Consider the following 14,299-nt stretch of genomic DNA (forward strand, 5'->3'; position numbering starts at 1 on the left):
GTCATGGGAAACTCCCAGGAGAATCCCCCAAATGTGCACTGAGTCCCACAACATTCCACCGTTTCCTCCTCACGGGAAGCAGATGACACTGACAGACAGTGACTATCAGCTCTTTTTCTTTAACAAGAGCATTTGAGTGTCTCTCTCAGAATCAGGCAGGAAACATGCCCCAAGTTAGGCTAAAAGGAGGAGGGTCACACTCACAAATCCCTTGTCTAATGTCTTTTATTTAGAGGCCTTTGCTCTTTAATATATTGATCAAAACTTGTGAAGCCCCACACCCGTTTGTCTCCCAAATAAAGCAGAATAAAGTTGATGCTGACTCTCTCTGTGGACCCAGAAAAGAAATACAAGGGATGTCAGAATGTCCTTTTTCTTTGGCTGGAATCATCACCCGCAGGGGCTCAGCTGTGGCTTGCACCCCTCTGCCCTCACTTTCAGGTCCAAGTGAGCGATATTGGGTCTGAGTGTCTGAGACTGTAGAAGGAGCCCACCTTCAGCAGAGCCTTAAAGCAAGACAGATAATGTCTAGATATTGTTTGGGATTTTGTTTGCTAGAGAAAAAAGGAAAGAGAAAATTTTTATCTTACTGAGATCTTTATTCAACATGATCAAAAGAATCACTGTTTCTGGACCAGAGAAGGAAAACTTCCTTAATTTTAATCTTAAAAGAGTAGGGGTGGGTGGCATTATGACATGAAACTGGGGAAGTAAGTTGGAGCCAGGTTCTAAAGAACTTGAAAATCATTTTAAAGCAATGAAGAGTTTTCCACAATTTTTATGCAGGGGGCTGACACAGTGACAGAGCTCTTTGTTGGTGGCAGTGGTGATAAAGAGCTGTTAGAGAAGAAGCTGGGGGCAGGAGACCCATGAGCAGGCTACTGTGAAGGCTCACTGAGAGGTGATGAAGGGCCAGGCAAGGGCAGAGGGTCTAGAACAAGGAGGAAGATGCTGGGTAGAATGGACAGTGCTTAATGATTGCTCAAATGTGTCTGTGGGAACAGTCAGATTCCCAGCCTGGGCACACAAGTGAAGGTCAAGATGAATGGCAACACCATCACCTGAAACTAAAAGAAGAAACAGCAGAGTGCTTCTGTTGTTTGTTTTTTTTAAAAAAATGAATAATGAATTTGGTTTTGAGTTGGAGATGCAATGACTATAAGCCTTCCTGGTGGAACTGTCCATGAAGCAGGTACTGGGTGAATGCTGGGGTAGGAGAATGAGATCTGGGAGATCTGAGAAGGTGTGTGGTTCCTGAAGCCATGGAAATGGAAGAAATATGAAGAATGAAGATGGGGAGAAACAAGAGTAGTGCCTTGAGTAGAGACTCTTGGGAACTTAAACACTGAAAAGGCAGGCTGAAGAATAAGAACCTCAGAATCCCCAGAGAGGTTAGGAGGAGGGAGGGGAAAGGATAGGTGAAAGAGGAGTTATGTCCAAGGAGGAAGAGGGAGAGCTTTGGTACATTATGTTGCTCCTGCCCTGGATGTCAGCCAGTGATATTTATACTGGGGTGGGGTTGCCTGTTCTTTGCCAAAATGCATCTCCAGAGTTCTGGGCAGGTGTACAGAAGTAATACATGGCCCAAGACGCCTCTAAAAATAGCTATGGAGCCTAAGTCCCCTACCCCCAACACCTCTTAAGATTATTTATAATCTGATGATCTCCTCCTCTCCAAATCGCAATTAAGTATGGCTTGAGTTTGTGAAAATGAAAACAAATTTGTAACGGAACATTGATGCCTTGACTGTTTAGCAACATGATTGTAGGATATTTGTTCATTCAATAGATTTTAAAAGAATATTGAGGCTAGAGCAAAGGAAACAAGTTCGTACCCTCTAGGAACTCATAGTCTTGTACAGAAGGTTGAAGGAAAACAATTATTATATAATGTGATGTAATTCTACAACGCTTAATGAAAGAACAGAACTAGACAGCGGTCATCAGTGGCTGCCCAAACCGTTAAGTGAGGGGCTGGTTGGAAATGTTACAGTGGATGGTCATTGTCAGTTTCATCAGTACAGGGAAGAGACACAAACAGGAAGTCCCTCCTGATGTGATGCAACAGGAAGTACTCAGTACCACCCATGAAGCATGTGATGGTAAAAAGGATCTGAGACTTAATTAAGCCTCTAGATCCAATGAACTGCTGACAAAAATTATGAAAAATAGAGGATTATATCACCTTACATTATGAAAAATAGAATACATTATGAAAAAGCAGTCAGCCACATTTAGAATGTAGGAAAATCTATGGAACAAATGAACTGATTTCTTTAACAAATAAATGGTACAGGAAACAAATCAGAAGGAAGGTTATTATAGAATAAAAGAAATTTAGACGAGGCTTCAACTAAATGCAACGTATGGACTTTGTATTCTAATGCAAACCAAGTGTAAAAAGCAATTTTTGAGATAATTAGGGGTATTTAAACACTGACTAGATATTGGATGATATTAAGGGATTATGATTAAAACTGTCAGGCATGATAATGGTATTGTGGTCATGATTTTTGAATAAGTCCTTAACTTAAAATATATATATAACTGTAAAACATATATGGAATAAAATATATATTATTAATAATGTATATAATATATAATATTAAATATGTATGTTTTAAGATACACAGTATTTAAGGAAGAAATGATGTGATAAGTAGGATTTGCCTTAAAACAGTCCAGTAAGTCATGGGGTAGGGGAACAGTGTGTGTGGGCTATGAATGGAAAAAGAACAAAGAATACTGATGACTGCAGAAACTGGGGTTTGGGTATGGAAATTCATTATACTATTTTCCTTACTTTCATGTATTTTTTTAAAAAATACATAATAAAATATTTAAAATGTAGTGCAATAATTGTTATAATGAAAGGACAGTGGGGATAGAAGATCCTGGGTGTGGGCACTGCCCATAAGAGGCAGTGATGACAGTGTTCTCCCAAATGTGTTACATAATATGAGGGTCTGCAGGATATGAATATGTTCTGCACAAGAAGAGGATGTAGGGGTCAAAGTGGTTTTAGGAACAGTGGGCTCAACAAAGCTCAAGGGGAACCTTTGCTATGGGACATCTCCATTCTGTGGAGCGGGGGCCACCTGCAGTTTTCATGCGTCCCATGACTCTGCCAGGGCAGAGTAGCACACAGAACTTTTCACCTTTTTGAGCACAGGCATTGTTTTAAAATGGAAGATTTTGCACAGTTACTTGGGAAACAGGAGGGCAGGAGAGCTTGGACCTGGTAAGCCAATGATGCGGGGAGAGAGGTTTGGTCTATGCGGGGACACAGATTTGACTCTCAGGCTGCAGGCCAGGGCACTTGGGAATTAGGACTTGGGATTTGGGATTCTCTAGAAGAGGCTTTAAGTCCCTGCTCAGCTACTTCATAGCTGTGCAAAGTCCTTTAGCCTCTGAACTTATTCTCTATTCTGGAAATGGAAAATAATTCTCTCTTATCTATGTTTTTTTGTGTGTGTGTGTGTGAAAATCTAATGAGATGACATGTTTAGAAATACCTTGTAAATGTCAAAGGACTATATAAATGGAAGCATTTATCCTCCACAATTAATGTCAAAGGACTATATAAATGCAAGCATTTATCCTCCGCAATTAATGTATACTCTTTAGTGTCTCCAGAGATGGGGGTGCAGCTGGGGTGGGCTGAAGGAGAGAAGAGATTAGAATCTGCTTCCTTTTTACTAACTGAAGTTCTTGTGCTCAACCACCAGCCTAGCTTAAAATGATCTTCCAGATGAACTAGTTGGTTTTCCCCCATGTTCATATATTGATTTTTTTTAAAAATTCATCTTTCTTCCTACCCACCTAAAGAAGATGGACAACTAGTTCAGTAAAGATAAGAATACACATCATCCTCAAGGTCACTGAAATTTCTTTTAAAATAAAAAGTCTTAGAAAACATCAATATTCAATTCTCTTTCTCCTCTTAATGAGTCATAGTTCTTCCCCTTTATCAGATTAAAGCCCTGAACATTTGGGGGCGGAGGGAGACAGACAGGGTGATCTGTGTCCTTCAGCTGAACTCTTACCTCGGTCTGGACCATGTGAACCCTGTGAAGTCTTAGGTCATGCACAGCTCCATAAATGTCCACAGAATCTCTGGAGTCTAATTGCTGGAGGATTCGATCCAATGCAATAAAGGTTCCAGTCCTACCCACACCAGCACTAGAAAAGAGAGTGAAGAAAGACCACTTTTTTCATTAAACTGGACTTTCTGGACTGCATCCAGTGACTCTAGCACAATCTTTCCTTTCCCTTCCCTTCCAAGTTAGAGAAGAATATAGGATACTTCTTTCTCTCAATGTGTTCTCTCAAAGAAATAAAACCCAGGGTTCTGAACTTCCATTCTTTCCTCCTTCCTTCCTCCACCTCTCCACTCCATCAAGGGTAAGGATTTGCTGTGTATCATTTTCAAGCATGCTTTCATACTCTTCCTACATTCATGTAAATCTATACACAATATACTCATTTAATGTGTTTCCAAAATTTACTAAAATGGTACTAAACAAGTTTTATGTATTCTTATGTCAACTTTTCTACTCAATATTGTTTTTGAGATTTGTCTACATTTGTTACATGTAGACATAATTTCTTTTACAGAGGTCATAAACCACCGTTCCCTACTGATAGACAATGAGATTGGTTTTAGTTTTTCTCTATTACAAATTGTATTGCAGTGAGCATCGTTGTGCACACGTGTGGGATTTCTCGAGGGTTGATATCTAGAAGCAGAACCGCTGCGTTACAGTGTATGAACACCTTCAGCTTCACCAGGAATTGTCAAATTGCTCCCTAAAGTGATGGCGTAACCTGGGGGGGGGGTTGATGCATGTATTTATAAGATAAAGAAAAACAGGTTTTTGGTGTTACTGGGTGAAAATGCCTGCCATTTTCAGGAGGCAGGAAACTCTTGAAAGTCTCACATTCCTATAAAAAGCATCATGGTTCCGATGACATATAAAAGCAGGGCTCCTAGGGTGCTGGGCAGATTGAGAGAAAACGAATGCACGTGACATTTCTCTCACTGGAGCAATTCCCTGCTCTTTGTTTATTAGTGTCATTCCGGTAGGGCTATCCAAGTGTTTCTGCAAACATTAATTAGCGAAACACTAGGCTCCCCAGGGAGAAAGAGCGAGAGACGGCTTGTTAGGCTGATTTTAGGGTTGCACAGGCTGAAGCGAAGAGAAGTCAAGAGGGAACAGAAATTGAAGAGTGGAACTGGGCTGCCACAGATGCAGAGCTGCTCCGTGGGAAGGCGAGAGCCGTGATCTCAGAGGCTGGCTCTGGTTTATGCAGGTGGAGGAGAGAGAGGGGGCCGCTCCAAGGAGAGAGAATGGCAGGAGGCAGGGAGGACCACGAGCAGTCTCCTCCCCAGCTAAAGTGGGGGATGAATTTCTGGGAGCTTGGATTGAGGGGGTCAGATGGGGCCCAATGATGAGGGACCTGGAAGTCACATAAGGGCTTTGCACTGGATACAGTAGGAAAAAAAAGCAAGAGGGAGAGAAGGATGGAGAGCCAGAGAGAAAAATGGGAGGTGAAGAGACGGCAAAGGAGTGAGGTTGGGGAGCAGTGGGTGGAAGAGGGCGTAAGAATACCTGCTGGGCCCAAGCAGCCTGGTTGGGCACACAGACCCTCCACCCACCCCACTCCCCACGCCTAGACCCCCGGCTGCCATCCTGCTGGCTCTGGGTGGAAGAGTACCTGCAGTGCACCACAGTGGGCCCGGCCCCGGGGCTCCTGTTGATGTAGTCCCGGACAGTTCTCACAAACTGGATCAGGGACTGGGTGCTCTCCGGGACGCCATGGTCTGGCCATACCGTGTAGTGGAAGTGGCGGATGAGTCTGTGTGCATCCAACTGTTCCTCCTGGAAGAGCAGAGTGGTAAGAAGGGGAACGGCTCAGGGCAAACCTTCAAACCTGACAACCATGCCCGGGCAGGGATTCCTAAGAGCCAAACTACAGGAGAAGAAACCAGCAGAAATGGGATTCACGGGTCTTCTTCATCTTCCTACGCGGTGCTAGTGGTAAAGAACCAGCTGCCAGTGCAGGAGACAGAAGAGACGTGGGTTCGATCCCTGGGTCGGGAAAATCTCCTGGAAGAGGGTATGGCAACCCACTCCAGTGTTCTTGCCTGGAGAATACCCGTGGACAGAGGAGCCTGGCGGGCTACAATCCATGGGGTCACAGAGTCGGACACGACTGAAGCGACTTTAGCACACACTTCATCTTCCCAGCTTTGTTAGTTAATGAAGTCAAATGAACAAACATACGCTGCATATCCGAAATTCCCGGATGGTCCACTCGGGCAGCACGGATTCCGACAGCATCTGCAGAATGAGGTCCCCATAGTAGAGGGAATCTTGGTCCGCTGGCCAATAATGGTCACACTTTACCTAGAGGAAGACAGGCAGAAAAAAAAAGTGAGTCTGGAAATGCTCTTCTACCATGAATCTGAACTTTCCCTCCTGGAAATGTCTTCCTGAGTTGGAATCCAGGGTCAGCTGCTAAAGCAATTTGACCATCTGCTTTGCCTTAACATGCTCATGGGCAGGGCTGAAGCTGGGCTGCTGCTCCCAGTGAGGGAGAGACATCGTCAAGGGGCAAACCCCCCACCTTTAGATTCATTTCCCTTTCGGGTTCATGTTCTGGGGCTTCAGTTTTTGTGGATTTTCTCAGCCTTTCAATTTCATGGACACATAACCATGTCTTACAATTTCTTGTGCTCTTTTATTGTTTGTTTTTGCTGTGTTTTGTTTTCTGAAGAAAGATCTAGCTGGGAAGATGAAGGCACTGTCTCCTCGACCCTTTTTTGTCCATATTTTTATGTTGTTCCAACCTGGATCCAATGCCATGGTCCAGGTGATCTTTGAAAAGTCAGAACATTTAGCTAAAATCACATTCACAGGTGAAGACAGGAGAAAGAGTATTGTGAACATATATAATTGTTGAGCACAGACACTGGGCAATTCATGTAATCTTCCTTTTTAACTATCAACATAACCATATAAATCATTAATCAGATAACTATTTTACTTTGTGTCTGCAGACAAAGCCTAAAATTCACTACTCCTTACTTCCCGAAATTAGGGGTAGAGCCAGTGACTGCCAACATACCTCTTCTCCCCATACAACAGAGGATGGTGCTGACAAGAGGCCAGGTAATCCTTCTGTGTCCTGGACACTTCTGATAATCCCACTTGTTCAGTGGAAACATCTTTGACTGAAACTTCAGATCCAGCATCTGAACACAGCATCACCTGGGTTTACTACAGAGCTTTTTATAATCGAGTGGCTTTAATTCACTAACAGTGTTCTTGTATGATTCCTACTTGGTTTTCATGGGGTTTCTTTTAAGATTTTTTTTTTTTTGATGAGGACCATTTTTAAAGTCTTTAATGAATTTGTTACAATATTGCTTCTGTTATATGTTTTGAGTTTTTGGCTGTTTGGTATGTGGGAATTTAGCTTCCTGACCAGAGATTTTCCTACATTGGAAGGCGTGGTCTTAACCACTGGACAGCCAGAAAAGTCCCTACGGGGTTTCATTTCTATGGGGTGGGGAGTCAAACTCCATCCGAGGGGTGGGAAGCAAGGTTAGTATGACAGGAAGACCGTGTACTCACTCGGCCCTTCTCCACACACTGGGTCACCATGACGATGTTGTGAACATTCTGTTCCCACGCCATTTTCCAGAAGTCATCCTTGGTGCCAGGAAGAGGTCCCTGAGTTGCGATGTATTCTCTCCTGAAGTTGTTGCCCTGCAATGAATTTACAATGTGGGGACTCACAAACAATGGGCCTCTTCAGAACTCTAAACAAAGGGGTTAGCTCTGTAGATTAGGTGAGATGTAAGTCTTTGCCAGGTCCTTGATTTGAAAAAGAGATACTAACGCGTGGCGAGGCTTGGGAGCAGGAAGGACAAAGGCCGGAACATTGACCTATTGTGAAAAGCCAAGGTCTTTTTTTATTAGATTGGGTTTATTCTTAAAGGCAATGGAGGACTTGGGCCATCATTTAGAAAATACTTCACCCTCAGTTATGTGTGTGTATACACAATGTGGATTGTCTGAGGAACTGACGTTGATGAGGCTCTTGCCCTATTTAACAAAGAAGAGTTTTACTCATTTTGGATACTTGGCTTTGGGATGTTGGTAAGAGATAAAATGCAAAGGAAACTGAAGGGAAGAGAACCCACTGTTTATTGAGCATCTACCCTATCACAGGCTCTGGTGGTGGTTTAGTCGCTAAGTTGTGTCTGACTCTTTGCGATCCCATGGACTATAGCTTGCCAGGCTCCTCTATCCATGGGATTCCCCAGGCAAGAATACTAGAATGAATTGCCATTTCCTTCTCCAGAGAATCTTCCCAACACAGGAATCGAACCCAGGTCTCCTGCCTTGCAGGCAGATTCTTTACCAACTGAGCTACAAGGGAAACCCATAACAAGCTGTGGGTCAGGATTTTCACAGATCATACTGAATCGTAACCATAGCTCAATGAGCTAGGATATTTTCGCCCACATATCCTGCATTCTAGCAACACTACGGTATTACTTGCAGATCCCAGCTGAAGCTCTTTCTCCTCTTGTCATTCCTCTGGGCCTCTGATCTGTCACCTCTGCTACCCCCACCCCAACTCCGCCGACCCAAACACAGCCTCTCTTCTGGCGAATCCTTATTTATCCTCCAAGTCTCAGCATGTTGCCTGCTCTACTGAACTTTCCTTTATCTTCACCTCTGCTGGAGGATGTTTTCCCAGAAGCTCCTGTGGCAACCTCTAGCCTCTTGCTACTCAGAGAGGGATCCTCAGACCAGCAGCCGGGGATCATCAGGCAGCTTGTTAGAGATTCAGAATGCCAGGTTCCACCTCAGTCCTGCTGAATCAGAAGCTGCATTTTTTTTTCTTCTGGCATGTGGGAACTTAGTTCCCCAACCAGAGATCAAACCCACTCCTCCTGCCGTGGAATGCAGAGTCTTAACCACTGGGCTGCCAGAGAAGCCCCAATCAGAAGCTGCATTTTAACAAGACCTGCAGATGATGCGGGTGTGCGTTAATGTTGGTGAAGAACTGCTCTATCCTGTCAAGGGCATCACCTTGTCATTTTCTGATGTTCCAACTCTGCTGAGAGTTCCCTGGGGTCAGGACTCCATCGGACCCTCTCTCTGTACACAGCACAATGTCCAACTTACAGTTAGCACTTCATTATATAGTGCTTAGGGCTTCCCTGGTGGCTCAGCAGTGAAGAATCCACCCGCAATGCAGAAGTCACAAGAAGCCATGGCAACCCACTCCAGTATTCTTGCCTGGAGAATCCCATGGACAGAGGAGCCTGATGAGCTACAGCCCATAGGGTCAGATAGAGTCTGACACGAGGGAAGCGACTTAGCATGCACACATATAGTGTTCATGGAGTGAATGGAGGATTATTTAAGGTAAATATTATCCTTATATTTTTTGGAAAAGGAAATGAAGGTCCAAAGGATTGACAAAACTTGCCCAAGATCCTAGAGTCAGCAAAGGGCAGAGATGGGATTCAAACGGGATCTACCTGACCTGAAGCTTTTTCCACTGGAGGTGCCATAGGAAGCTGGTGAATTGCTAGCCAGAATCTGAGCCCAGAGGTGTGACACAGCCTTTGAGTTGTGTCTGTGGTTTTTAGAAATCCAAGTAACTTTGAATTAGCTTCCCTAGCTAGGCCGCCTCAGCTGTGGAGCTTCAGCTTCCTTAGGGGAGCTCTAATCTTGACTAAGGGCTGCAGAGAGGAAATGACCTTTGAAAATGCCTCCTGGGCACATTATAATCCTATGTGACTATAGCCACTGGGAAAGCTGGGTCTTAGCAGCAATTGACTAGGAGAGCCTGCATTTTATGGCAATCAGACATGGCCATTTTTTTTTTTTCTTCTAAAACATTCATGTTTCCAGACCTGAGAACAGTGGGAGTGTGTTGGAGGAGAGGTGTCTCCACCATAACTGCCTGTCAAAGCCTCACCCCAGTTGCCATCGCCGCGGGTTCACTTACAGGGATGTAGCTGGCATTGATGTAGTCAGAGCACGGGTCATCATCCACGTTGGACAGCTTCACTCGAGAGGAATCGTCTGGAAGGAAGTTTATTGAGAAAGATCTATCAGTGAGCCATGGGGTGATTTTTCTACTGTTTACAGAATGCTTTGCATTTGACGCGTGCTAGCTCTGACCCCCACCACAACCCCACATGGGAGACAGTCTCAGCTCCATTTTGCAGGTGAAGCTCACACAGAGTTGCACAAGTGGCCCAGAAGCATACAAGCAAATGAGCCAAATGCTCTTCTAAGCCCATCTGTGCGTCCCTCTGTAACACTAACAACATTTGCTTGATGGAGTGGCCAGCTTTTTTTTTTTTCCTTTTCATTGTTGTAACGAATACAATTCAGAAAAGCTACCTTCAATTGCTTCACCCAATTGGGTAAGGATAATAAGAATAATATATGTAATATATATCTTTATATATGAAATAATTGCTAACTAGAGATTTTAAGTAAACCCAGGTTGACCCTTACTGTTAACCCTGTTATAGCTCTTAACCCTCCAAGGAGAAGCATCAGGACCATGTGATGAAATGTCAACAGCGTAAGAGGTTTCTCTCTCACAGCCAGAATTTCAGCTGGCTGTTACCCTCTGGAGAGAAGTACAGCAACGTCCAAGTCATTTGTTTTTTAAAGACATTTAGAGCCTCAGATCTCCCATATCTACCTATACCATGTTGCTTTAGCCCCATTTTTAATCACAGAAAAGGAAAGAAATGACGAGAGGAAGGTGGTATTACAGATTTCAACACAAAACTTACAGGGCAATATATTGTTGTATCGATTTTTCCCTCTGTTCTCCGGCAAGAGTGCAATGTCACATGACTGGTTTCGACCCACGTCTTTTAAATCCTGTTAGGTCAAAAATAAGTTTGCATGTGGATAATGTAAAACAGAATATGGCAAACTGGACAGTCCTTGAGATACATAATAATATAACAATACGTTATACTAGTTGCATTTGCGGAATGTCTCCTATTCTACCAGGGGCATCGGCTGTCATCCCCACAGCAGCCCCAGAGGAGGTAGTCTCATCTCCATTTTACAGAAGAGGCTCACACAGGATAATTCACTTGCCCCGGGTCACACAGATTGCAAAGCTGGGAACTGAATCCAAAGCCTGGGCACTTTTCACCCAACCGCATTATCTCCTAAGCAAGCAAAAGGCCAGGTTAAATAACTGACAACATCAGTTTGCATTTGAAGTCTGTTAATTCTTTCTTACCATCTGATCTGTGTAGCACTTTGCTGGTTATTCTGGAGATCAAACTGGCTTCTGAGACTAAGTGGTATATTGTGCAGGGAATGGATTCAGGCATAAAAGAACACTCACTGAAACCCTAAGTGCCATTCTAGCTCCTGAGCCCAATTGGGATGTGATTCCACAATGAAGGCTGAAAGGAAATTCTGCTAAGAACCAGGGATGCTAAAACATCATTCATCTGAGTTGTACCTCGTATTCCTTGGATAGAAGATAGTTGGAGTCAGCCTGCAGCTTCATGAAGTGCCCTTCAAACTGATTTACTTTTATTGGGCTATGGTTAAAAACATAACAGAAAGAGAAGAAAATTACTGAAGAACAGGGAAAATGCCTTACCCAGCCCCAGTTATATTTCAAAAGCAGACAATAAAGTAATTAATGAGCTCTTTCTTACCAGGAAGTTTTCCGGTTACTGTGAAGAGAAGCCAGAAGTAGAAAGATCTTGTTAGCAAATTTCATGTAAGGCAATCAACTCTTCTTTCAATAAATAAAGTGAAGGAAAATGTGCTCACCCTTTCTGGCCCAAGTTCAAGTGGACTGACAGTGGTCGATCCCGACGAATGCTCAGACGGGCAGAGGGCCTTTCTCGACCATGGCTGAAACACAAGGGAGAGGACTGATATTTTGATTATGAAATAATTTAAACAGATTTCTCCGTCTATGGTAAGGCTGGGCTTGCTTAGTTGCTTAGTTGTGTCCAACTCTTTGCAACCCCATGGACTGTAGCCTGCCAGGCTCCTCTGTCCATGGAATTTTTCAGGCAAGAATACTGGAGTGGATTGCCATTCCCTTCTCCAGGGGATCTTCCCAACCCAGGGACTGAACCCAAGTCTCCTGCGTCTCCTGCCTTGCAAGTGGATTCTTTACCCGCTGAGCCATCAAGGGAGCCCAGATTTTTCCACTTACGGTAAGGGTGTGCATGTTTGTACAAATATGGATTTTTCAGTACATGTATATTTTACACTCAGCCAATATCCCTTTGAGGAAGGGAACAGAAAGGAAGAACATAAAGAAACAGATTTTCCCCACTCAGAAACAGATCTTTGCAATAGCTGAAGATGTGTCTTCTGTTTTTGGCTACAGGTCATAATCACTTCCCACACTCTCAATAAAGCTTTCCTTTAAAAAAAAAAAAAAAGACACACACACAGTAAACCTTAGATGCAAGACACGACTGCAAAAGAGAGGACAATGTGCCAAAGAGAAGAAATTCCCTAAGGAAAGAAGGCATGGCATTGGGGCCATACATGTTTAGTTCTTTCTGCTCCCTTCTTAGCTTAGCATGGCGGATAAGAACCACAAAACTGAGATGGCACCCATACTTTTCAGAATAGTTCAGAAAAGCATTTGGAAACATTCATTCATAGACATCTCTGTCTTCACAAGGTGAACCCCACACATACCCTTGCCCCCACCGTCCCCCCGACGCCCCCGCCAGTGCCAAAGGAGCTATTTCACATTCAAATGAGGATACAGATGGCCCCTCATTCCTTTGGTAAGGATAAGACTCAGCAATGGTATGCAAAAAAGTGAGCCATGGTTCTAGGGTTTGACTCTTGTTTTTCTTAAGAAACAAAGTGACTTAACCTGGAGAAATTAAATGATTTCTCCCTTCTTACTTTTCAGGCAAAAGAGCATTTTCAGTTGCATCTTTAAAACTGGGAACCCAATTACCAAAGGGAACTTGGTACTCACCTGGCTTTCCGTCTGCAGATGAATAAGGCAACAACAGCGACAAGCATGCCAATTAAGAACAGACCAGCACTCACACCTTCAATAACTCCAAACAGAGGCTCTACAATGATCCAGAGGGCAACAAGAAACCCAGGTGGGAAAATTAGTGTTAAAAAACCAATAAAAGAGCTATGGGAACCCGTCTCCCTAGTGATGTTATTGTAGAAGAATTCAAATGATGCCCACATTAAGGCATTTACGGTCATTTAGTCACTAAGCTGTGTCCAGCTCCTTTTGTGACCCCGTGGACTGTAAATCAGGCTCCTCTGTCCATGAGACTTCCCAGGCAAGAATACTGTAGTGGGTTGTCTCGATGGTATCTTTCTGACCCAGGGATCAAACCCACGTCTCCTGTTTTGTCAGATAGATTCTTTAACCACTGAGCCACCAGGGAAGCCCAAGGCTTTTACTATCGAAAGCTTAGGAGTATACAGCTGAAAAGATGAAACATGAGCTACTACTATGTAATGGTGGGTTGGTCATTATACTTTTGAAATTAATGATGTTCAGCTTATAAATTAATTGGGACTTCCTTTGTGCTTGTATGCACAGCTTGGGGCACTTGAGGTAAAGGCCAGGAGTTTGCCAACAAGGTTAAAATGCTATTTCATTTGTTACACAGCATCTGGGACATTAGCAAATCCAGTGAATTGCTCAATTATTTTAATGAAATTCCATGTTTATTAAATGATCTGATATTGTCACTAAGAGTTTATAAGAAGGTAGCCCATTTTAAAAACAATTTTTTGAAATGTAATTCACATTCCATACTATTCACCAATTTAAATTGTACAATTCAATTATTTTACATTCAATTTTGTAACATTTTTATCACCCCCACTTTGCCAACAAAGGTCTGTCTAGTCAAAGCTATGGTTTTTCCAGTGGTCATGTATGGATGTGAGAGTTGGACTGTGATGAAAGCTGAGTGCCAGAGAATTGATGCTTTTGAACTGTGGTGTTGGAGAAGACTCTTGAGAGTTCTTTGGACTGCAAGGAGATCCAACCAGTCCATTCTGAAGGAGATCAGCCCTGGGATTTCTTTGGAAGGAATGATGCTAAAGCTGAAACTCCAGTACTTTGGCCACCTCATGCGAAGAGCTGACTCATTGGAAAAGACCCTGATGCTGGTGGGGATTGGGGGCAGGAGGAGAAGGGGACGACAAAGGATGAGATGCCTGGATGGCATCACTGACTCAATGGACGTGAGTCTGAGTCAACT

At 43.5% G+C, this 14,299-nt stretch overlaps 1 protein-coding gene across 2 annotated transcripts in view; it reads right to left on the minus strand.

The window, feature by feature from the left end:
* The window catches only part of PTPRB (protein tyrosine phosphatase receptor type B), a 125,403-nt gene that overhangs the window by 11,692 nt on the left and 99,412 nt on the right, over positions 1-14,299 (minus strand). For both annotated transcript variants that reach the window (XM_040233464.1, XM_040233465.1), the window contains 10 exons: positions 13,039-13,138; positions 11,856-11,939; positions 11,738-11,755; positions 11,536-11,617; positions 10,844-10,934; positions 10,039-10,115; positions 7,641-7,775; positions 6,288-6,410; positions 5,719-5,882; positions 4,047-4,182 (listed from right to left, as the gene is read on the minus strand). In XM_040233464.1, the coding sequence (XP_040089398.1) occupies positions 4,047-4,182; positions 5,719-5,882; positions 6,288-6,410; positions 7,641-7,775; positions 10,039-10,115; positions 10,844-10,934; positions 11,536-11,617; positions 11,738-11,755; positions 11,856-11,939; positions 13,039-13,138 (1,010 nt within the window). The remainder of the gene's footprint in view (positions 1-4,046; positions 4,183-5,718; positions 5,883-6,287; positions 6,411-7,640; positions 7,776-10,038; positions 10,116-10,843; positions 10,935-11,535; positions 11,618-11,737; positions 11,756-11,855; positions 11,940-13,038; positions 13,139-14,299) is intronic.

The sequence above is a fragment of the Oryx dammah genome, unplaced genomic scaffold (assembly GCF_014754425.2).
Source record: "Oryx dammah isolate SB20612 unplaced genomic scaffold, SCBI_Odam_1.1 HiC_scaffold_29, whole genome shotgun sequence".
Taxonomy (NCBI): Eukaryota; Metazoa; Chordata; class Mammalia; order Artiodactyla; family Bovidae; genus Oryx; species Oryx dammah.